A 23,848-nucleotide genomic window follows, 5' to 3' on the forward strand; every position below is an offset into this window, starting at 1 on the left:
AACCAATCCGCACCATCTCAGAAACCAATCAGCACTGACTCAGGAGCATCTCAGCAACCAATCACCCCCAATCAGGACCATCTCAGCAACCAATGAGCACCCACTCAGTACAATCTCAGCAACCAATCTGCACCATCTCAGCAACCAATCAGCACCGACTCAGGACCATCTCAGCACTCACTCAGCACAATCTCAGCACTGACTCAGGACCATCTCAGAAACCTAGAACTGTACCAAGAACGATACCGAGAACGTACCTGGAACATCCTGGATCCACAGTGCGCCCCAAGAGATGCCATCACAGGCGCAGGCAATATTCTGCCATCGACGGGGTTTTCAGGCGCAAGCTTTCAGTCCCCTTTCGCCACCCCGCACATCCTGTTCTACTATTAGTGGCGATACCCAGCCCCTGCATCCGTGTCACAGGCCTACAGTGATCTCGGCGCAGGAACACTACTGTCTCAGGTACCAGCCCTAAGGTTAATGTGATGTGTGAAGCCGCAATTCCAGCCGCACAATGACAAGACCAGGCCCAGTGATCCCAGCTCTTTTAGCTCTTTTCCCACAAGCTTTATTTTACTGCCAGCTCTCTTCTTCCAGCTCCAGCTCTGTGTTTTTCCAGCTTCAAATGCCAGCATCTGGCTCTTGGCTCCAGCTTGGAAACAATTCAGCTCCCGCACGAGCCTCCAAAAGCCCACCCCACCATCCATGTGCTAGCCCTGCAGTGATTTTAGCCCCCACCCAGCAGTCCCCAGTCACTTTGCCACCCCCTGCGTAAGTTCTCCTGGATGCCCACAGCCCCGTTCACAGGTCTAGTGCCTTTGCCATTTTCATTCACATTGCCAGCCCCGCAGTCCACTTCCCAGTCCCACAGTGCGCCCCAGGAGGTGCCATCACAGGCGCAGGCAATATTCTGCCATCGATGGGGTTTTCAGGCGCAAGCTTTCAGCCCCCTTTCGCCACCCCGCACATCCTGTTCTACTATTAGTGGCAAAACCCAGCCCCTGCATCCGTGTCACAGGCCTACAGTGATCTCGGCGCAGGAACACTACTGTCTCAGGTACCAGCCCTAAGGTTAATGTGATGTGTGAAGCCGCAATTCCAGCCGCACAATGACAAGACCAGGCCCAGTGATCCCAGCTCTTTTAGCTCTTTTCCCACAAGCTTTATTTTACTGCCAGCTCTCTTCTTCCAGCTCCAGCTCTGTGTTTTTCCAGCTTCAAATGCCAGCATCTGGCTCTTGGCTCCAGCTTGGAAACAATTCAGCTCCCGCACGAGCCTCCAAAAGCCCACCCCACCATCCATGTGCTAGCCCTGCAGTGATTTTAGCCCCCACCCAGCAGTCCCCAGTCACTTTGCCACCCCCTGCGTAAGTTCTCCTGGATGCCCACAGCCCCGTTCACAGGTCTAGTGCCTTTGCCATTTTCATTCACGTTGCCAGCCCCGCAGTCCACTTCCCAGCCCCACAGTGCGCCCCAGGAGGTGCCATCACAGGCGCAGGCAATATTCTGCCATCGACGGGGTTTTCAGGCGCAAGCTTTCAGCCCCCTTTCGCCACCCCGCACATCCTGTTCTACTATTAGTGGCGATACCCAGCCCCTGCATCCGTGTCACAGGCCTACAGTGATCTCGGCGCAGGAACACTACTGTCTCAGGTACCAGCCCTAAGGTTAATGTGATGTGTGAAGCCGCAATTCCAGCCGCACAATGACAAGACCAGGCCCAGTGATCCCAGCTCTTTTAGCTCTTTTCCCACAAGCTTTATTTTACTGCCAGCTCTCTTCTTCCAGCTCCAGCTCTGTGTTTTTCCAGCTTCAAATGCCAGCATCTGGCTCTTGGCTCCAGCTTGGAAACAATTCAGCTCCCGCACGAGCCTCCAAAAGCCCACCCCACCATCCATGTGCTAGCCCTGCAGTGATTTTAGCCCCCACCCAGCAGTCCCCAGTCACTTTGCCACCCCCTGCGTAAGTTCTCCTGGATGCCCACAGCCCCGTTCACAGGTCTAGTGCCTTTGCCATTTTCATTCACGTTGCCAGCCCCGCAGTCCACTTCCCAGCCCCACAGTGCGCCCCAAGAGGTGCCATCACAGGCGCAGGCAATATTCTGCCATCGACGGGGTTTTCAGGCGCAAGCTTTCAGCCCCCTTTCGCCACCCCGCACATCCTGTTCTACTATTAGTGGCAATACCCAGCCCCTGCATCCCTGTCACAGGCCTACAGTGATCTCGGCGCAAGAACACTACAGTCTCAGGTACCAGCCCTAAGGTTAATGTGGTGTGTTAAGCCGCAATTCCAGCCGCACAATGACAAGACCAGGCCCAGTGATCCCAGCTCTTTTAGCCCTTTTCCCACAAGCTTTATTTTACTGCCAGCTCTCTTCTTCCAGCTCTGTGTCCCATTGTGCGATTAGTCCTCAGATCCACAGTGAGTATCCCTTGTAGCAGTGACTCTTTCTGCAGCACTGCCGTCCCCACCCCGGCCCCAGTGATTTCAGCTCCAGTCCCACAAGCTTTATTTAACTGCCAGCTCTTCTTTTGCACTTTCTGCTCAAAATCTTCACAGTAGTGCCACACAATACTACTTGTGCTTCTCAGGACAGGATCTTTGTTTTAGCTCTAGTTCTTGAACTCTGATCACAGCCCTTACAGCAATTTCAATTCCAACCATGCAGTTCACCTCCCCACTCCACAATCCCTATCCCAGCCCCACAGAGGTTTTACATCAAACCCTACCATATTTCTGTCTCCTCCAGGTCTGCTGCCTCAGCTCCAGCTCCTCAGCTTCCTACTGGCTGCAGCTAAAAGCTGCTCATGCTCCTCACTGCACCTTGGGGCTGTTGATAAGGCCACAAATCAGTTATTGCCATCATTACAATTTCAGTATCTCTAGAAGCTGTCCCATCCACCCATCCAGCCCTAAGTGGCAACCTTAAGTGGCATCTCAACTCTGGGGACACTGGAGGCCTGAAGCTCAACATCCACCCTCCCCCTCACCCTGGCTCTCAGCCCAGCACCTGCACAAAGGCCCCCTCACCTCCCCTCAGGCAGCTCCAGGGGCTGGGAATAGCCACTGGACTCCTGCTCCCCCATCCCAAAAGGCACTCTTGGGCTGGTTCTTGGGCCCTAGAACCCTCTGAGCCCCCACACCCTCAGCCCCTCGTTGGTACCACAGGGCAGGGGCTGGGAACCCCCAGGCATAACCTGCAGGCCCTGTGCTGCAGCTCCATGCCTTCCTCCCATGGCATTTATCTAGCCTCAGCATTTCCACCACTCCACATTGTTTTGGGCCTGACTCATGCCAAAATCATTATTCCACACCCTGGGGTTTTATGTCCCCACTGCTCTCACAACTGGTGTTTCAGCCCCAGTCCCACAACCCTTACCAAATTAACATGACATATCTAGTAAAGAAAACAAATCAAACCAAAAAGATGTATTAAAACGGGCAATAATAAAATAACACAATTAAGAAAAAAACATTACAAGTAAAAACAAAATAAAGTAATAAAAATACAAAAAGCAAGCTTTATTCCTCGTATTCTGAACATTTCTTTAAATCAAGAAACCGCGAAACGGCTACTTCCCAGCCCCCAGTGACAGCAGGCGGTGCCCCCCCCAGGCGGTGCCCCCCCCCCCCGCGCCACTCCAGGCCCCACACCAGCCGCCGGCTACCCGAGCCACGCAGGGCGCGGCAGAAAGAACTGGACACGGCCGGCCCCAGATACGGCCGCAGGCATCGCGTCCGTGCTCACCAGCGCTCCCCGGATCAGCTGCCGCGGGGGTCCCGTCCTGCCGCAGCGCCGCTCCTCGGACCGCGCATCCGCAGCTCCCGTCGCTCCCAGCTTCGCCGCCGAACTGACGCCGCTGCCTCTCCAACGCCCGCTATTTATGCCCCACGGGCGGACAGCCAGCCAATCACAACCCGAGGCAGCGCCTGCCGGCTCCACCAATCCCAGCCCGCCAATTCCCGCCGTGCTCGGATCCGCGACTCCCCGCGGTCCCCTCAAGCGCTGCTCCCGCCGCCGCCATTGCTGTGGCCGCGTCCGCCCGCTCCCCGCCGCCTGCCCGCTTCCCTGGACCAGAACCTGATCCCGACCAGGACCTGAACTGGAAGCTCCCGGCCGCCCTTCCCGTCCGCAACAGCGCCTGCCGAGGCAGCGGCAGCGGGGACGCTGCTCCGCCGGCTCCCAAAGCGGCGGTGGCGGGAGCGGCGCCTCAGACGTACGGGCGAGCGGGGCCAGTCTGAGGCGGCGAGCCGCGACTGAGCGGGCTGAGATTGGCGGGACCGCTTCCCGTTTGAAAGGGCGGCTGTGATTAGACAGGGCGGACGGAGAAAGGCGGGCCGTGATTGGGGCTTAGGAGCCGTCAGGCTGAGGCCCGTGGGAGCGTGGGGCGGAGCTCGCAGGCGGCGGCGGCGGCGGCGGCGGCGGCGGCGGCGGCGGCGGCGGCGGCGGCGGCGGCGGCGGCGGCGGCGGCGGCGGCGGCGGCGGCGGCGGCGGCGGCGGGGGCGGCGGCGGCGGCGGCGGCGGCGGCGGGGGCGGCGGCGGCGGCGGGGGCGGCGGTGAGGAGAGGGCTCGGGAGCGGGGAGGGCGTGCAGCGCCCGCTGCGAGCTCTGGGTGCCTCTTCTACCGCAGTGCTTCCGCTTCTGCGGGGACTTGGCCTGCCCCGACTGGCCGAGATCAGCACCCTGGCCAAAGTTAAGTGCCCGCGTCCCCCTGCCCGCCCTCCGCCTGCTGCGGGCCCGCTGCTCACCCTCGTCGTCGGATGTTATAGATGATAAAACAATACTGGCTTTCACATTCATAGATTAGCTTTTTGCATTACAAGTATTTTGATGTGGTAAAACTTACACTTACTTTGAACTGCTTTGTATAGTGTAATATGCCAGTTTATGTATGCACTGTATATTTCATATGAATAGTAGCGTGATAAATATATCGTAGGCTTTAGCAAAATGTTGAAATAGAAACTAAAGTGCTTCTATGTAACTAACTCAGAAAATGGTGTAAAGCAATTATTCTGTTTCTTATAACTGCAGACTGCCCCTACCAAGTGATAATAGTGACAAAAAGAGCTTAAGCATCCAGTAAGCATTTATCGACTCTTATCGGTATTATCAGGGAGTGTGAAGCAACAGGATAAAACTACAGGAAGAAATAAAATGTGTAGACCTCATTTACAGAACATTCTGCAGACAAGTCAGAGGTTAAAACCAAACAAGAGAGTTCCTGGAACATCAAAAAGTCAAAGGAATGTTTGAATAATGTGTAAGTTAATGAATATGCATGTAACCTCAGCAATGTAACAGTATATAGTGAACATGATTTTAAGCTACCTCTGTGCTCTTTGGCTGTGTGCTAAAAGCATCCCAGTGCTGGATTATTTTGTCCTTTTATCCTTTAATAAACTTTTAAAAATTTTACAGAATGAACTCTGTTTATCACATCAGTGAAGCTTAAGCTGATCTGCATCCAGGTGTTTTGGGACCTGCTGGGGCAGGCCATCGAGGTAAGTGTGGGGCTACTGCAGCGGAGGCCAAGTATTGCAACACAATAGCATAATCAGCAACGTTAATTAATTTTGTGTTCTTCATGCAAGCCTCAGCCTAAAGAACGCTACCAGCCTCTACTAGGATTAATAATACGCATAGTAAGTGCTACTAGTATTAATATTTAGGTAAGAATTGTTAGTGTTAACACTGGCAGTCAGTGTGTTAGCTGGTGTTTACTGTGAAGCTCTGCTCTCCCACAGTATGACAAGGTCCTGAAGCTGTCCTCAGGTGCACAGTTAGGTGAGCACTGCTGTCCTTACCACGGTCCCCCGATGGAGCCACGCTCCAGAGACGGGCAGCAGTGACTCTGCAGACGCCTTCCCAAGGTGACAGAGCTCGCCCTCCTTCCCATCTGCAGTCAGGGGATGTGAAGGCAACCATTGCTGTCCTCGGCTTCATCATCTCCAGTGCAGCCAAGCACAGTATAGACAATGAGTCTGTCAAGTGAGCTGCAGCAGCTGGGACTGCCCAAAGGCAGGGGAAGCCCTCAGGGTGGCACCATCAGCCAGACCTGCTGGGATGTTGCTGACAGTTCCCAGCCCTGCCTTCTTCACAGCCAGATGGAGCGCAGGCTGCCTGCTGTGCATCCCAAAGGTACCTGCTTCCAAGTTACAACAACCTCTCACTTGGAATGAACGCTGTACATTTTTTTGACTGTATCTTTGAAAGTGAAGTGAGAGAATTCTACACCAATCAGTAGCAAATATATGCATGAGTAGAGTCACTCAAGCTTCACCTAAATATAAAGAAATACTATAAAAGTAAGCCAAGAATGGAGAAAAAATTAGTGAAGGCTCCATCATAACTGCTGGGATCAGTCAATGGGCTGAACCTGTCTTCTCCCCCATAGGAATGCCTGTTGGGTTAGAAATGCACTCTGCCTGCTGAATACTTTTATTGGGGACTACAGCTTGTCTGGATAGTGCTCTGAATAAGTTTTGCAGTCAAATACTGTCACTGACAGATACCATCACCAACAATCCCTGAACCTTAACCTGTCACAATTTTATATTTTATACATATTAATATTTTATAATATTGCAATTTCATATTTATATATTTATATTAATATTTATAAATAGTATAGTTCCATAAACTGTTCCATAAAATTCCAAAGTGTGACTCCTTCATGGATGCTAGCAGTTGCCAGCAAGCAGGTAACATATTCAAATAGGAAGTCCTATTGAGGGTTCATAAATTGGGAAGACCTGCTGAGGGTCTCCCTTATGCACTTGGCCTATTTCCCTGAATGTCAGTCAAACTTCAGTCCATCAGGACTGCTCAACAAAGGGTCCCTCTAAAAGGGCACTGACAGACTGGTCAGGCACAAGGGTCTCAGCTTTCCTGGGGCACTGACAGACGAATTAAATATTAAGGGTCAAGGAAATCTTCCCTTTTCACATGACAGTTCTCCAACCATGAGGCTGTGATTCCTTGCAGAAGCTCTAAGACTGCAGACATGCCTGTGCCAGTAGGCCCGGAGCATGAGCCTGCCTAGAAAACTGTTGGTAGCTACTCTAAACATGATCACTCACTCTTTCACACTGCAATGACAGTATTTACTAAATGCCCCTTACTAAATCTTCCTTTCAGTGAAAGCCCAGACACTTTGTTAGAATACTATTGTGGTGGGTGGACCCTGGCTGGATGGCAGGTGCCCCCCAGAGCCTCTCTATCAATCACTTCTCTCCTCAGCTGGATAAAATATAAAAAAGTTCATGAGCTGAGATAAGGACAGGGAGACATCAGAGGGAAAAATTAATTGAATTTATTACCAAAAAAATCAGAGTAGAGTAATGAGAACTAAAGTCTTTAAAACACCTTTCCCCCATCCCTTTCTCCTTCCCAGGATTAACTTTATTTCCCATTCTCTACCTCCTCCCCACCAGTAGTGCAAGAAGATGAGAACAGAAGTTACAGTCATTTCATGCCACTGCTTCCCCCTCAGAAAGAGGAGTCCTTGTGCTGCTGCAGCATGCGATCCCTCCTACAGGATCAGTTCCCCATTAATTTCTCCAATATGGGTCCTTCACACAGGCTGTGGTTCTTCACGAGCTGCTCCTGTGTGAGGTACCTTCCCTGGGGTCAGTCCTTCAGGAACTGCTTTAAAGTGAGGTCACAAGTCCTGCCAGGAAAGCTGCTCTTAGGTCCTTCCAGGACCTGGTCCAACACGGGGCTCTTCCACAGGCTGCAGGTAGATTTGTGCTTCCCTCCTGCAGCCCTCCATGCGCTCCAGGAGGACAATCTGCTTCATTACACCCTGCATCATGGGCTGCAGGAAAATCTCAGCTCCAGTACCTGGAACCCCTCCTCCCCCTCCTTCTTAGCTGACTTTGGTGCCTGCAGAGCTGTTTCTCTCACATATTCTCAGTCCTCACTTCTCTGGCTGCAATTGCTTCTGCCCAACAACTTTTCCTTCTTAAATATGTTATCCCAGACACGTTACTACCATGGCTGAAGGTCTCAGGCTTGGCCAGTGGCATCCTGGAGCCGGCTGGCGTTGTCTTTGCCAGACATGGGGTAAGCTTCCATCAGCTTCTCAAAGAAGAAGACATCCCTGTAAGCCTCCCTGCTACCAGGACCTTGCCGTGCAAACCCATACACATATGAACATTACAGAAGCCTAAATATAAGCAAGAATAAGTTCAATCTAAAGTTTTGTTACAGGTCTGCACATTCTTCCTCCTGCACAGGAAAAACATGCCAACTGTGACATAGGCACTCCATTGAACATTTCCTGCATTCTTCTTTCCTTCTGGTTCTCTTCCCAGATTCAAAGGAGCTTCTGATCATGACCTTATCTAATGAACAGCAAACAAGACACAGTTTGCTGAGCTTCTATCCATGCTGCATCACTCTTCCCATCGTGTCAGCTTCACTCCAGCCTTCACATTAACAGCACAATTCACAAGTCACCTTGGTGAGTTGTTTCTTTCAATTAGATTGTCTCCTCAAGAACAAGAAGAAAGACCAATGAAGGATGTGTGAGGCAATAATATTAGGATCATCTTCAAATACTTCATTTATAGAGTCACAGAATGGTTTGGGTTGGAAGGGACTTCAAAGATCATCTTGCTTCAGCCCCATGCCATGGAGCTAGATCAGGTTACTCCAAGCCTTGTTCAGTGTGGCTTTGAACATTCCCAGCGACTCAGTTGTATGAGAGGAGAATAAGTCGGACCATGAGTATATAAAAGATATGATCTCTCAAGTAATTCTTCTGCTTTGGGAAACTGAATAGCGTATTTTCTCTGGTTACAGAAGCTGCTCCAAACTGTTGACTTGTTTGCTAGAGTTCTTTGATCACAGAAAGCTCAAAGAGCTGCAGCTGAGGACAGATTTGTCACTGCCAGACTGGTTTTTCTTTCAGTTCTTGTGGTCTTATGACTAAAGCTGCTTCTGTAGAGACAACCAAATTCAAGCACATGTGGTAGGGACCATGCTGGTAAACCATGCTGGTGTTTATGAACCAATACCATGACAAGAACAGTGCAAGTTACATTCTTTTGTTCGTTCTCTACTCTAATAACAGTTTGAGATTCTTCTTTTCTATGTCATAATATGTCCTCCACACTCCACCACCCAGGTCTGCTAGCGCTCTTCACAAACTTGCTGTTACTTTTAGTCCGTTTCAAACTGATAAGCTGGGACACAGAATAAAAAGGAAATTTGTGTCCTGAAACTTGGCCTTTAAATTTTAGAAAGACGAGTCAAATACTGCCACCCAGATTCAGTTCTTCTGAACCTGCCTTGCATTTATGTGGCTAAGCTTCAGTATTTGTATAGGAACATGCACTCAGATACACAAATACAGCAGTGTCTTTCTGTTCCTACTTCCATATTCATGTTTATGGAAATTTTGTTTTGAAAAATGCTGTCTCTCCTTCCTTGTGACACCCATCTGTCTATTGGGACAGCATTTTCTCCCAGCTTGATTTATACACTATGCCGACGGTTGTTTATCATGGCCACAATGTGTGACAGGTCCAAACTTTTCATCATAACCTCCATGAACTCCTCATCTTTCCTTGCTCCCTCCACAAATTCATCCAGAGAAAGTTCACCTGTGTCAGACAAAAATAAAGGGCATCAGAATCCACATCTGACAGGAAAATGAGTACAGTAATCTAATTTTAGAGACCACTTACTATATACTTAGAACCAATGTTCTAAGGCCTCAGAGAGTCTTCTTAAGCTTTTATGAAACATCCCCAGTATCCAGACAACACCTGCTTCCCTTTTTTTCCCCATACAAGGGAAGAGCTACATAAGAAAGAACAATAGAAGTGGGTACCTAAGGAGTGGGATCATGGCATTCTTTTTGGCTCAACCTGTCGTAATACTAACCTGCCCTGTACTTGCTGGTTTTCAAGGATAAAGGAACTGACAGGAGGAGGCTGTGACAGACAGAAACAAATTTTTTTGTCCTAGGCCAAAAAGCCCTCATACAGGGAATCAGCTCAGCAGAGTTATTCTGGAATAACAAAAGAGCCTGTCAGGAAGTAATGAGCACCTGAAGTAGCAAGGAAAGAGATACCTCTCGGGGACATGCAGGGACCACAGTGACACTTGACCAGCCTTTGACTGAGCACTTCATGTTCTTGCCATACTGCCCGCAGCAGACCCAGTGAAAAAACTCTGAACTTCAACATTAAATTGCAGTTCTTCCTTTTCATACTGAAGTACTTAGGAGCAGCTGGGGCCATTTGATAATATTTCCCACTTCTAACTGGCATCAGCTACACAGCAACATACAAAAAGTAAAACAAAACACCACTCCAAAACTCCACTACGAAACTCATGTGGACAGAACAAAGCTTAGAGCAGTACAGGAAACAAATCCTGTCATACTGATAATGTATCGTGCCAGGAGAAAAATCCTTTTGGTCCATGGAGAACGCATTACTGGCTGAGAATGCAAATAGAAATAAAATACAAAGTGAAGAGGCCTAAAGTTCAACCAAGAAAGGAAAAGTGGGATGTTACTCTGTAGAAAAGCCTGTCTAAGCTGGATGACAAAGGCAGGAACCTTACCATCGCCGTTCACATCAATCCTGTCGAAGACTCGGTTGGTGAACTCTTCTGCACTCGTTTCATGGTCACCACCATTAATGGCTCGAATGGCCTGAAATAAAAGAGCAAGAGTAAGCAGCTGCCTGACGACTCCCAGACTGATTCCACATGTCAGCATTGATTCAAAACAAGACAGTCATGCCTGGTACCTTCCCCATACAAATGAACCAGTACCACAGGAAAACAAATCATCAGCCCTTATGGATGGCACTGAAGGGTGCCAAAAAGGGAGTGTGGCTCTGGAGCACGGAATGAGCAGCAAAACTCAGAGGATTGGCCTAATTCTGCTTAGGTACAGTTTAGGTGATGCAGAAATGGCAGAATCAGAATCCACCTAATTGATCCACTTTGTCCCACTTTGTGACCCTATGATACACCAAGCATCAGAAACACTGTCAAACACTTTCCACAATTGACATTATGAAATTCCTTTGTTATATGCTGCGGTAATTTATTTCTATTCTTACTTTCACAATTTCCATTTATATACTTCTTCCTGTGTGTCTGGCTTCTCCCTAAAGGTCATTGGAAATTCATTTTCATCTTGAGAAACTTTAAGCTTTATCCACTTGTGTTTGCTACAATTCTTCTTATTCATAACTACATAGTGCAGGGTTGTCTTTTCTTTCAGTGCTAATTATTTCCTTTGTTTAAGGATATCCATGAAATATGTGATTTCAGAGCCCTTATACTGATTCTAAGACTAAATATTTTCTAGTTTTTACCCTTTGATATTTGGTCATTTTATTAATTCTTTTTCAAATGCTATTTTACTGAAACTTAAATTATCTCAGCAATTTCCTAAGGTTACCAAAAAAGACACTGAACTACACCCAAAAAAGACAAAGGACAATAAATTTCTTGCCACCAGTTGTTGCCCCCAGAATTTTTTTCTCAAGAACTCTGTGTTAACTATTGCTATCTGTTGTTTCATTGTCATGTCTGAGTATTTCTATTTAAAGCTACTAGTAGGAAGCTGTACATTACTACAGGTATTGGTCAGGTCTCTTTGATACCCAGCTCTAAAATTCTTATACAGATTAGAGTGCATTATTAACATGCTATTAGTGCTTTATCAAACCAATTTTATGACATTTCATATTCAGAAATGCTATTTATTGAAGGTCATTGAATCTTTCCTGCAATTACCTTGGTAATTTCCCATTATCTGTAAAATAATCTGAATTTGCAGCACAATTAATTCTGAGATATATATAAAGATCTTTCTGCCCATAATCCCAACCTCATCCACAATAGCTATTTGCATATAATCCTTTCAATTCTCAATCCTTTTTTTTCAGGCTATTCGCCAGAATCAGAAATGTTTTATTATGTTGATATTTCAGAACTGATTCTAAAAATCAAACTGGGAGTAGCTCTTCAACTTCTCATGGGGAAAAGGACCCTCAAGATGAAGCACACATAGCAGAGATAGCAACAGACAGTCACAGGGTCTGAAACTTTGGAAAGTGCAATTAACAGGCAGTTAAAATAATTTTATGGTTAGCTATGTTGTAACATAAGCTGTGGTGATAAAGAGTCTAAGTCTGCTTATTGCATTGTACGGTGATGGGGAATTCTGCTCAGAGAAGGAATGCTTTTAAAGGTCTCATCCATGATCATCCACATGGGCAACAGCAAAGGTCTTACTTGTGTGATTTGTCTTTAAGGAAAGAGGCAAGAGCATAGACCCCTGGAGATTCACCTTGATGATGTTGAGCAGTTCATGTCGATCAATGCAGCCATTGCCATCTACATCATAGAGCTTGAAATACCACCGCAATTTCTGCTCCATCTTCCCTCGGAGAACGAGGCTGAGGGCAGCCACGTATTCCATGAAATCAATATATCCATCCTGCCAGAAAAAACCCCCAAATTGTGACAGGAGTAAACAGAGGGACTTAATGCACTGGAGTTGTTTCACCTTATTGCTCTTTAGATTCACAGCTGAAAGAGAAAGGCCAACAAGTGGCACAGAGACTTTGACTTAGGAAAAATCTTTAGTGCACAGACACGTTATTTCTCTAGCTACTAAATACCTGGGTTGCTAAAGTTATGATCTAGTACATAGAGACTCCCCTCTGCTCACCACCTGCAGTGAAGGAACCTGGTTGTCAGCATGAACAAAGCCCCCTCTGTACACCAAAGCTGACTGCCTTTGGCCTGCTGGGAGAGATTATTGAGCCCAGCCCATGGGCTGCAGGTTTTCTGTACGAGTCTATTCTGCCTTTGTGGGAAACTGCTATTCCACAAAGCCACAGATCTCTTCTCCATTCTGTGGAAAATAATGTGACTGGGGATATTTTGTAAAATACACAGAGCATGATTTGATTACTGAAAAAAACGTTCAGTATTTAGGTTTTTAGTATTTCATTTCTTGACTCTACAAAGAAAGTCAAAAGGCTCTTGTTTCTTCTGCAAGAAAAATGCCAGTTAGTAACGGTTCATTGGCCCTAGATTTTAAGCTGACTAAAACGTGAAGCTGTTAAAAACAAACTACAAATAAAAACATATCTACACATATCTAGGTCAAAGATTCTGAATAACAATAATTCTTCAAGAAATAACAGCAAAAAAAATGAAACTTTCAAGTTTTAAGGTATGTAATCAAAGTCAGATGCCTTTCTGAAATGGGTGCAAAGAAACATTTGTAAAAGGTGAATGTAGGCGAACTAGCAGAGCACTGCTGTTTTAGAGTAAGGATCACCACATTTAAAATATTCATTCAGGGTGGGAAGAAGGGTTGACAGGCTGAGAGAGTCATGGCTGGTCAGCCTGGAGAACAGAAGGTTCCAGGGAGACATTGGTGCCTCTTCCAGTACTTAAAAGGGGCTTAGAAAAAGGCTGGAGGGGTACTTTGGACAAGAGCCTGTAGTGATAGGACACAAGAAAAATGGCCTTAAGCTGAAGGTGGGTAGATTTAGATTAGGTGTTAGGAGGGAATTTCTGGCTGTGGGTGCGGGCAGGCCCTGGCACAGAGCAGCTGTGGCTGCCCCTGGATCCCTGGCAGTGCCCAAGGCCAGGCTGGACAGGCCTCAGGCCTTGGAGCACCCTGGAATAGTGGAAGGTGGCCCTGCCCACGGCAGGGGTGGCACTGGGTGGTCATAAAGTCCCTTCTACCCAGAGCATTCCACGTCTCTATGACTCCGTGCTGCCCCTCCCTGCCATGCCAGCACTCAGAACCAGCCCCTCTGTGACAGCGGCCCTGGCCCGGGCACTGTGAGCACCACGAAGGCTGTGGGTGCCGTGGCAGTGGCCGCACTGGAGGTGACAGCTCTGCGCTGGCTCTGCCACCTGCGCTGGCGCCGATGGCTTTGCTGGGGCTGCTCGTGCTGCTGGCCCTGGCCGGGCCCGTGGGGGGCACCTGGGACACCTGCAGGTCAGTGGTCCCACTTAGGAGTTTCCCTGTAGGGGCCCCAAACGTTCCCCACACTCACACTGCAGTGATCCGGCCTCACTTGCTGCAGGAAGAGCTTTGGCTCCTGGCCAGTGCCCGGCTACTGGCAAAACCTGTCTGGGGCTGCAGTAGCACGGGGGGACAGATGTGCCCCTCTGGGGTCCCGAGTCTTCCTGCCACTCAACACTGGGCAGGAAGGGATGAGAGAGGATGTTCAGCCTGAGTAGCAGCAGCCACCAAGCTGAACAGCAATGGCTTTTTGTTACAGAAGAACCTGCAGGCTCCGGCCCATGGCCTCTGACCACAGTTCCATGACTTCTGCTGCTGGCACGTCCCGTGAGGGTGACACCAGTGTCCCCTCTGGGGCCTGGCCCAGCATCGTCAGCATCCAGGCCACCTGGGAGAACGGCACGTGGCACATGTGCACGGGTGTCCTCCTCAGCTCCCAGTGGGTGCTCACGGTGGCACACTGCTTCGCCAGAGCCGGGTAAGAGACAGCAGGGACAGAGATGTCCCCAGAGCACGGGCAGGCACCCAGCTCACAGCACCACGGGCCACTGCCCTGCCCACCTGGGCAAGCAGAAGGCCGGGAAATGCTGGGCTGTTGCAGCCCGTGGCTCTGCTCCCTGTCACCCCTCTGTCCATCTGCTCCCCAGGGGCATCTCCACGTGGGACGTGGTGATTGGGGCCACAGATCTGACTCAGCCAGGCCCTGGGGCTGTGGTGAGACGCATCCAGAGGCTCCTGGTGCACCAGCACTACGTGGTTGCCACGGCCAGGAACGACATCGCCCTGGTGGAGCTGGACCAGCCCGTGGAGTGCAGCAACTACATCCAGCTGGCCTGTGTGCCCGACCCCTCACTCAGGGTCTCGGAGCTGAAATCCTGCTACATCGCCGGCTGGAACTTTGCCAGAGGTGAGTTCCCAACAGGATGTGTGCTCCCAGGGCGAGCTGGGCACCCTGGGACACGGGCTGGACACACACAGGGACACGGGCTGGACACAGACAGGGACACGGATTGGGCACACACAGGGCACACACAGGGTCCGGCCGCACGGCGCCAGCAGGGCCGGGCTCGGAGCAGCCCGGGCTGGGGGATGGAGCCTCCACCAAGACAAGCATGGAACGGGATGAGCTGTAAGGTCCCTGCTCACCCAAACAATTCCTGCTGGCCCTGGGAAACCTCGGGGGTTTGGCCCCTTCCCCAGGCCAACAGCAGGGACACAGCTGGACAACATCACCTGTGGGGAAGGGGCAGGGACACAGCTGGACAATGTCACCCGTGGGGAAGGGGCAGGGACACAGCTGGACAATGTCGTTCCGTGGGGAAGGGGCAGGGACACAGCTGGACAATGTCACCCCTGGGGAAGGGGCAGAGCCAGGCCTGGGAAGGGGGCTCACCCCAGGCAGGGGAAGGGATGGGTACCGAGCTGCTGGGGCTCATTCCCCTCTGTGCCCACAGCTCAGGGAACAGCCATGGTGCTGCAGGAGGCCAAGGTTCACCTCATGGACACTGAGCTCTGCAACAGCAGCCGGTGGTACGCGGGGGCCATCCACCCCCGCAACCTTTGTGCTGGGTACCCACAGGGCGGCATCGACACCTGCCAGGTAGGAGCGTGTGATGAGTCCCTCAGCCCCTGGCAGCGCAGGGACCCCCTCATCCCCCACACGCAGTCCAGCCTGTCCCCTGTCCGCCCCTCCCCTCCCCACAGCAGCCCCCCACAGTCCCTGAACCATCTCTCCCGGCGCAGGGGGACAGTGGGGGTCCCCTCATCTGCAAGGACAATGCAGCTGACTACTACTGGCTGGTGGGATTGAACAGCTGGGGAAGAGGCTGTGACAGAGCCAGGCACCCCGGGATCTACACCTCCACTCAGCACTTCTACAACTGGATCCTGCTCCAGACGGGCCTGAGCCCAGCAGAAAGAGCTGGTCCAGCACCGGAGCCACCTGTCACCTCGGCCCCCGAGGAGGAGCCTGAGGAACCAGAGGAAGAGATCAACTTGACCCCTGAGTACAACGAGAAACCAGCAGTGACATCCTCGGGCACGACACTGCCCATGGCATTCCCACACCAGATCCTGGTGCAATTCTGGAATCTGGTGCAGGAGTTCCTGCAGTTTTAGAAGGACAAAAAGCCTGAGCAGCAGCAGGATGAGCAGGATCCAGGGCTACTGTGGATCACGGCAGCTCCAAGGCAGCCTCGGGGCCAGAGGCTTCTCTGTCCTGCCCACGCTGCTGCGCTGCAGCCACAGCGATGCTGACGTGACTGAGGTGTTGAAGTAAAGTTTCTGTGTTCACCATTACCCGTGTGTTCAGCCCTGCTCAGTGCACCCGCAGGCTCGCAGAGTCCCTGCTCTGTCTGTCCATCTGCTGTGCTGTTCACATTCATTCTTCAGCCTGGGGAGGGCTCCAGGGAAACCTCAGTGCCCCTTGCATTGAAGTAGGTTATAATAGTGGGGGAGAGCGAGAGCGGCTTTTTGCATGGGCAGGCCATGACAGGACAAGGAGGAATGGGTTAAACCTAGAGGAGGGGAGATTGGGATGAGGCGCTGGGAAGGAGTTTTTACTCAGGGGGTGGTGAGGCCCTGGCCCATGAAGTGTCCAAAGCCAGGTTGGACAGGGCTTGGAGCAACCTGGGAAAATGGCAGGTGTCCCTGCCCATGGGAGGTGGTAGAATGAGATGACCCTTAAGGTCCCTTCCAAAAGAAACCATTTTATAATGCTACAACTGCAATTTATAAAAGAAGAATATTGAAAATTTATCCTCTTCATCATCATCAAAGTTTTCAAAATCTGAAGATCCAGAGGGCAGATGATTCCATCCATGAGGTCTGTGTTATGACAGGGTGGATTTTCCTCTGGGTCTCTTGTTCCTTGCCCTTGTTCATAGAAGGATCTTAGATTAAGTGACTAACTGTTAACAGACTAAGACTAACTAGGTCCACTGCCACTAGTTGCCACAATTTTACTTCATTCCTCCTGAGATCACTATCACTTTATTTAGATTATAGATTTTCTGACTAAATTTGAATTTGAGAACCTTCCTATAACATTGTTTACTGCATAACACAGGGCTCACAGGAGAACTCTGGAATGCACTACATCATTGAATAAATTTTAAATTCCTTTAAAATCCCAAGAAGGGAGAGAGGTGAAGTAAAAGAAAGACTTGTGCAACAGCTGAAAGGTTTTGCTTTACCTTATGAAACTGCTTCTCATCACTATTGTCATCCTGGGCACAGAGGACTTTGGGATGAGAAAAGATATTCTTTGAGGTCTACAGTTATCTACAGTCATTACATCCACCAAAAGACCTCAGCTACCCTAATGGAGCCTGTCTGCTGTTCTGCTTAAAAATTTTATAATATTCCTAAGCATTCCTTAACTCCTTATGCTGTCTGACATGTCCAAAATAACATTCTTTGTTGGTCCCTAGGCTTTTCTTCTTCAAGACTAACTCCGTGATTTTCCACCTGGTTGTCATGCCTCTGTGACTGAATCCTCCTTGACTCCATTTCAGAACCTTGGAGCAGAGAGTAAAGCTGAATTTTCCCAGGATGCTATAAATCCAGATTCCTTTGTCATTAAGAATACAGGCCTGCAGGCACAGGCTGTAATACGTATGGATAAAAAGCAGGCAAAAGTAAGGGCCATGGCACACTTAAAGGAATTATGTGGGCTACTGTTTTCTACCAGCAGTCACCCGTCACAGTGAGGAGCACTGCCTACCCCCTCACTCCAGCTTCATGCTGCACCTACCAAGGAAAGCCTCAGACTTTGTCTGCCCATGCAGTGTTAATTGCAGCTGCCAAATACCTGGAAATTATTCCTCTGTGAATGCTATAATGATTTCTACTGTGTCTGATTCCTGTGGTCTCCATGATCTCATACAGCTATATTTTTGAATAATAAGAACATGTAAGAACATAAGAAGAATAATGAAATTAGCATTTTGCTAGTTAAACAAGGCCAAGTCAAATAACTGGCAGTAAGGAATTTTCAAAATTCAAATATGAACTTGCACAAGGTAGTTAGATAATCAGGTGTACTTATGTTTATGTCATCTGTGTTATTACCTGTACACATTCATTTGTTCCTTACATTTAGCTACTTTACATAAGCATCCCTTGGCAGCTTTCCCCACCAGTGTTTGCAAGAGAAAATGTTTGCAAGGGAATATTTGTGTTCTTTATGTTTGCAAGAGAAAGACAAAGACTCTGAAAGTGCAGGAGTTGGATCACTTCTAAGCAGCACGAGACAGTTAATTCCTTGCGGAGAACTCACCTTGTTCATATCGAACGTGCGGAACATCTGCTCAATGTACTTATTGGCCTCTGGATCCAGCCCTCGAAGTCCAAAGAACTGCTTAAATTCATGCTCCGTCAGCTGTCCAGAAGGACATTCTGTCATGAATTTTTTGTACCAGTGGTGGATCTCGACAGCTTGCAGATCGTCCACGGTGGAGCTGCTGTTGTTTCCCATGTGTATCTGTGGTCAGAAGGATGATGCTACAGGAATGATCCTCTTCCTCCTGTGGCTCTCACAGCACTGCCCGTTTGCTCCTGTCCATGCTCAACACCAATGTCAGTTACGTGAGGGATCTAACCTTCCACAAGCCAATTATAAACGTTAATCTTCTTAGAGGCTGATCCACAAACCAGAAAGTTTCAATGATACAAACACTCTTCTTAGAATGGAAAGGAGATGCAAGATAATTTAGCAAATCGCTGCTATTTTAGGAGCTAAAGCAGAAAGGGTGAGAAGGTTAATCAGACACTGGCATTGGCAGCTATATTGGTGTGGTAGACTACCCTATTTTTAACCTTGATATAATTATACGTGAAGATAAGAGGAAATGCCCATAAGTTGTGGGCTGTGAGGTTAAGTAAAGATCTTCTCCTCTAAGTGGATTTTGAGAGTCTGTTTTCTCAAATAGACGTGTTGAATAACAGAGTGTGTAGGACCAAAAAGTGTTACAGAAGTGGCCCAGTACAAGAGTGAGGTTATGTGGGAAAAAGCTCACCTCCATGCACACAAAGGAGCACAAAGGAACAATGCAGGAGGACACAAATAATCCCCTGGTCTGGCAAATCCAAGAACCATCACGGAAGTGCAGCCAACCCATAAAAGGCTCAACTGCACAAAGGGGAAGGAGTGGAGAGACAACCACAAGCTGGGGAACACAAATTACCCAGTAAGAGAAATAAAGGCCCTGTCCCAGCTCCTTCTACATCTGTTGCAGGGGAGGTACCAGTGCAACGGGCCCAGAGGTGGCACCCACCATGATGGGTCAGCAGGAGAGGTTGCAGAGGACTCTACAAACTGAGTACTGCCTGCACGCATGGAAAACACCGTGTGTCCAGGGCAGGAGCACCTGGGGACAAGACTCACAACAGGATGTTTAGAAGGGGAAAAGAAGGTGGGGAAAGGGATGGGTCTAGGTGGTATGGGAATGAACACGCACGAGAAAATGGAGGCAAGGGGAACAGAAGGGTCTGGTTGCATGTAGAATGGTGCTAATCTGTATGAATGTGTATCCATCCCTTGGGCCTGGTCATCACAGTCTTTCTTGTCTTCTAACACTTCTACCTCCTTTTTTCTTTTTTTGGCTGCACAGCACTGTGCTCTGGGCATATGTATGCATGGAGATTTAAGCGCCCACAACTGGATTGAGTGAGATCATGTCAGTCCATGATCACTAGTAAATATCAAGCCAGGCTAGGCAGCAAATAGGCCAAACAGTTCGTGAGACAGGTGTAGTTATCTCTGTTAGTGAGACCACTGGAGTAGTTGACCATTAGACTGAGGGTGCAGGGTTGAGGGTGACCCACCTGTCTGTGTTTCTCTGCATCCTGAGCACCCCCTCACAGGAACTCAAGGGGCGCCCAGTATCCGTGTCTGTCTGCAGGTTGTTGTGTGCATGGGAATCTGTTCTGGTGCTGTGGCAGGGCTGTGCACCTCGCAGGGCCCGGCGTGTCCAGATGCCAGCAGCTGGGGAGACCAGGCATCGAAAAACAGCTGTGGGTAGGCTGGATGTCTAAGCCCACACACTCTCTGTGCTTCCCACTGATGGACCTTCACAGAATCACAGAACAGTTATGGCTGAAGAGTCCTTAAAAATCATCTGATTACAGCCCTCACCATGGGCAGAAACACCTTCCCCCAAAGCAGGTAACTGGAGCCTAGGCTCCCTTGCTTCCTGTGCTGCTTTTGATGGAGCTCAGACTGCAATTGGCTGGGAGTGCACGTTGCTGGCCCACATGCAGTTTTTCACTCCCCAAGACTCCCAAGTTCTTCTCCACAGGACTGCTCCCAGTTCACTCACCACTCAGCCCGTACCCCTGTTGGGGATTGCGCCTGGCCTTGTCGAACTTCATGAGTTGGCATGGGTCCTCCTCTCTGGCCTGTCCAGATCCTTCTGGATGCCTTAATCCCTTCCCTATAGAATATCAGTCACACCACTTAACATACACATTTAAAGCCAAAACTTATTTTTAGTATTATAGAAATTTTAACAGTCTGACTTGGGAGTCATAATAAATCTACATCTAATTACAGAAAAGCAAAGAAAAATAATGTAGGTCAAGTACTTATACAAAGAAAAAAGCTGCACTAGTAGCAATAATCCAATTAAAATAGCAACACATGCACTTTGTTTCTGTGCTTTCTCCGATGTTACGCTGACCTGCCTGCTGCTTCTCTGGGTATTAAGATCTGTGGTTCACTTGGATCTTTGCAGAGGAGGAGGGGAGAGTCACGGGAAGTTGTCAGCATCTGGATCTTTCACTGGGAGAAACGTGATGTTCTTGTGAATTGTTTCAATGATTTTCTCATCCTCCTTTCTTTTTTCTTTTTTTTTTTTCTCTCTTCTCTTTCCTTCCACTTAGACTTACAAAGGTATGTGTTAGAGTTGCAAATATCTCATTCTCCCTAAAATAACTGCTTGCTGTTACTACCAATATAAGCCCATGGCTGAACCACACAAAGATAGCTAAGTTAAATAAATTAGCCATAGATACCTGGAGAGATTGCTCTCACAGCTTGAGTGAACAAAGTGAAATGAACGAAATGAGCAAAGCTGCAGGCAGGGCATCAAATGAAGAATTGAGAGCACACCTGGCAAGCTTTGGTCCTGAGGCCTTGTGAAGTAGGGACAGAGCCCATGGCCACGGCAGGTCATTGGCACACCAGCGGTGTCATCAGAAACAGGAACACAGCCATGCGCACGCACAGTAAGGATGGCCGGGGGGCAAGGACACTGCGCTGCTCCGGCCCCTGAAATCTTGCTGGGGGCAACCTCTGGTACCAGCACAGACCAGGAAGGGAACGGACCAAGAGTTATGAGAAGGAAAACAAGACTGGACAGGGGCTGGCAGTGCGCACATGCCCAGCAGCCCGGGCAGCAGGTGAGGGGAGAATTCTGTCCCTCTGCCCCACTCAGGTGAGACCCGCCTTGCAGAGCTTTCTCCGGCCCCGGAACCCTCCGAACAAGGCACATCTGCAGTTGCCGAAGGAGGTGCAGTGGAGGCCACGGACCTGCTCCAAGGGCTGGAGCCCCTCTGCTCTGGAGACGGGCTGGGAGAGCTGGGGAGTTCAGCCTGGAGAACAGAAGGCTCCGGAGAGACCTTATTGCAGCCTATCAGCATCTAAAAATATTTTTATGTCGAGAGCAGGGAACAGCAGCGCCCATTTGCACGAGCGCAGCCTCGGATCGGACATCTCCGGAAGATCTCAAGGCCGGATTGAAGGGGGCTTGGAGCAACCCGGCCCGGCCGGAGGTGCCCGTGGCAAGGGGGTGGGACTGGATCCTCCGTAAAGGGACGTTCCGACCGAACCACCGCACACCGCCCCCGCCGATCCCCGCCGACAACGAGCGGCCCCGCCCACTCGGCCCCGCCCACGCGGCCCCGCCCCACAGCCCCGCCTCCACGCGGCCCGCCCCCAGAGACCACGCCTCCCTGAGGCACCCCCCCCGCGGCCCCGCCCCCGTCGGCCAGCGGCCAGTGCGAGCCTCCGTCTCACCAACACCGCCCGTCCGGCCCGAAACGCCGCAACTGATTGGTCGCTGCCTTGTTATTGGGCGGGAACCCACAGCGTCCTCGGGATTGGTCACTTTGTGCCATGTTGCAGGATAACCATGGCGCCGAGGCAGCTTCTCCGTCACGATTGCCTGGCCGTCCCGTCTATCTTTCAACCGCCGCAGCTGATTGGTCTCTCTGCGCCGGGGGCGGGGCCCGCGGAAGCGGCGGCGGCGCGTTCCGGTGGTGAGGTGGCGCGGTAGAGCGCTCCGGCGGTGGCGGGAGCTTCTCGGCGGGTTCGAGCCGTTCCTCGGCGCTGCCCTCCTGCTGTGCTGCAGGTCAGTACCTCCCCCGCCCCAGGTGCTCTCCGCCTGCTCTGCACGGACCGCGGGCTCTGCCGCCCAGCTCTCGGCGGCAGTCGCTGATCGGGCTCCTTTCGTGCCGTGCGCGGCCGGGACGGGTTCGCAGCCCCCCGGGGCCGTAAGGGGCGGTGGGCCGGGGCGAGCCTCTCTTCTCGCTCTGGGCTTTGCGTCCCGGCCCCGTGTCCCCACGGCCGTGGGACGCTGGCGGCGGTGCCCGCAGGTGCCGGGAGCGCAGCCCGGCCGGGGCGGTTCGCGTGCGCTCCGGTACATCTGCGGGGCCGCCGGGGCCCGTCGGCGCTGCCCGCTGTCCCCGCTCCCGGCACCTGCCCGTCCCTCCCGGCTTTCCTTGCAACCCCTCCGCACAGCGGGAGAAGTTTGGCCCAGGGCTTGTGTACAGCAGCAGTGCTTTTAATGCGTGTTTGATTTTAAATGAAGGGAAATACGAGGAATTAACTTCATTTATGTATAATAAACTTATAGTATAATAAATCAGGGAAGAATATTGTCAAGTTTTTCTTTGCTGTGGCTGATACCTAGGGATAGAAATGTGCTGCTTAATGCAGGTTGTGCAAACTAGCAGTGGGCTTTGACTGTTTGGGTCAGTGATGTGTGTTTCAGAGAAAAGCAGCCTCCTCCACATCACTGCTGGTCTGTAGTTCCAGTGTTTAAAGCAAAGTTTCCCCTGCAAAAGTTCATTAGTCACAGGAATGCTGAGCAAAGGTAGAGGATGTAAAGGATCCTGGCTCACATCCTGAGCACTGCGAGGCTCCTTGTGTTCTGCTGCTCATTACAGAGGTGAGAATCCATAGGTGGTGAATCCAGGTGTGAGCCTGGGAGAGCACCAGCCTTGTCTCTGAGAGCACTGTTTGCTTTATTGGGGCGAGGCAGTGGAACACGGAAAAACCTCTGTCCTTTCGTGTTTGTGATTGTACAACACCAGGATATTCCTGCCTTGAGGCTGATGCACAGGCCAGCCACCGCCTCCTGTGCAGGCTGTTGGCTTTGGGACAATTTAAAGCCGTGTTATGCCTGTTCCTGGTTTTGTTCTCAGGGAGGGCTCAGAGAAGGCAGAGCCAGGCTCTTTGCAGTGGTGTCTGGTGAAAGGATGAGACGTTGTGAGCATGACCTGAGACACAGGTGATTACCTTGAACATCAGAAAATACTTCTTCACTCTGTGGCTTACTGAGCACTGGCACAGGCTGTCCAGAGAAGTTGTGAAGCCTCTATCCTTGGAGATATTCAGAAGCTGTCTGCACAGCTTCTGTTTGAGCAAGGAGCTTAGACCAGATGACCTCCTAAATTCAGCCAGTTTGGTTCTTTGATAAGATTCTCCTCGAGCCTTTTATTTATTCATTTATGTTTATTTATGTTGTCCTCAACTGAATTTTCTCCAACAAGCTCTCACCTCTTGTTGTGGGGTGCCCAGAACAGGACACATGACTCC

General features: G+C 50.3%; 3 protein-coding genes across 3 annotated transcripts in view; 2 read left to right on the forward strand and 1 right to left on the reverse strand.

The window, feature by feature from the left end:
* Positions 1-7,670: 7,670 nt before the first annotated feature.
* Positions 7,671-18,648, reverse strand: LOC134416932 (guanylyl cyclase-activating protein 1-like). The gene is made up of 4 exons (XM_063153566.1): positions 18,308-18,648; positions 12,328-12,477; positions 10,584-10,674; positions 7,671-9,613 (listed from the first exon to the last, which is right to left on the reverse strand). The coding sequence occupies exons 1-4, from the start codon at positions 18,503-18,505 to the stop codon at positions 9,486-9,488; spliced, it is 567 nt and encodes a 188-aa protein (XP_063009636.1). The 5' UTR covers positions 18,506-18,648; the 3' UTR covers positions 7,671-9,485.
* Positions 13,175-16,326, forward strand: LOC134416931 (acrosin-like). Its single transcript, XM_063153565.1, has 5 exons — positions 13,175-14,001; positions 14,288-14,506; positions 14,676-14,953; positions 15,495-15,628; positions 15,772-16,326. The coding sequence occupies exons 1-5, from the start codon at positions 13,931-13,933 to the stop codon at positions 16,144-16,146; spliced, it is 1,077 nt and encodes a 358-aa protein (XP_063009635.1). The 5' UTR covers positions 13,175-13,930; the 3' UTR covers positions 16,147-16,326.
* Positions 18,649-22,278: 3,630 nt separating the features above from the next.
* The window catches only part of GOLGB1 (golgin B1), a 42,101-nt gene continuing 40,531 nt past the window's right edge, over positions 22,279-23,848 (forward strand). Inside the window, exon 1 of the mRNA XM_063153567.1 lies at positions 22,279-22,379. The gene's annotated coding sequence lies outside the window, so the exon portion shown is untranslated. The remainder of the gene's footprint in view (positions 22,380-23,848) is intronic.

This window comes from Melospiza melodia, chromosome 4, assembly GCF_035770615.1.
Source record: "Melospiza melodia melodia isolate bMelMel2 chromosome 4, bMelMel2.pri, whole genome shotgun sequence".
Lineage (NCBI taxonomy): Eukaryota > Metazoa > Chordata > Aves > Passeriformes > Passerellidae > Melospiza > Melospiza melodia.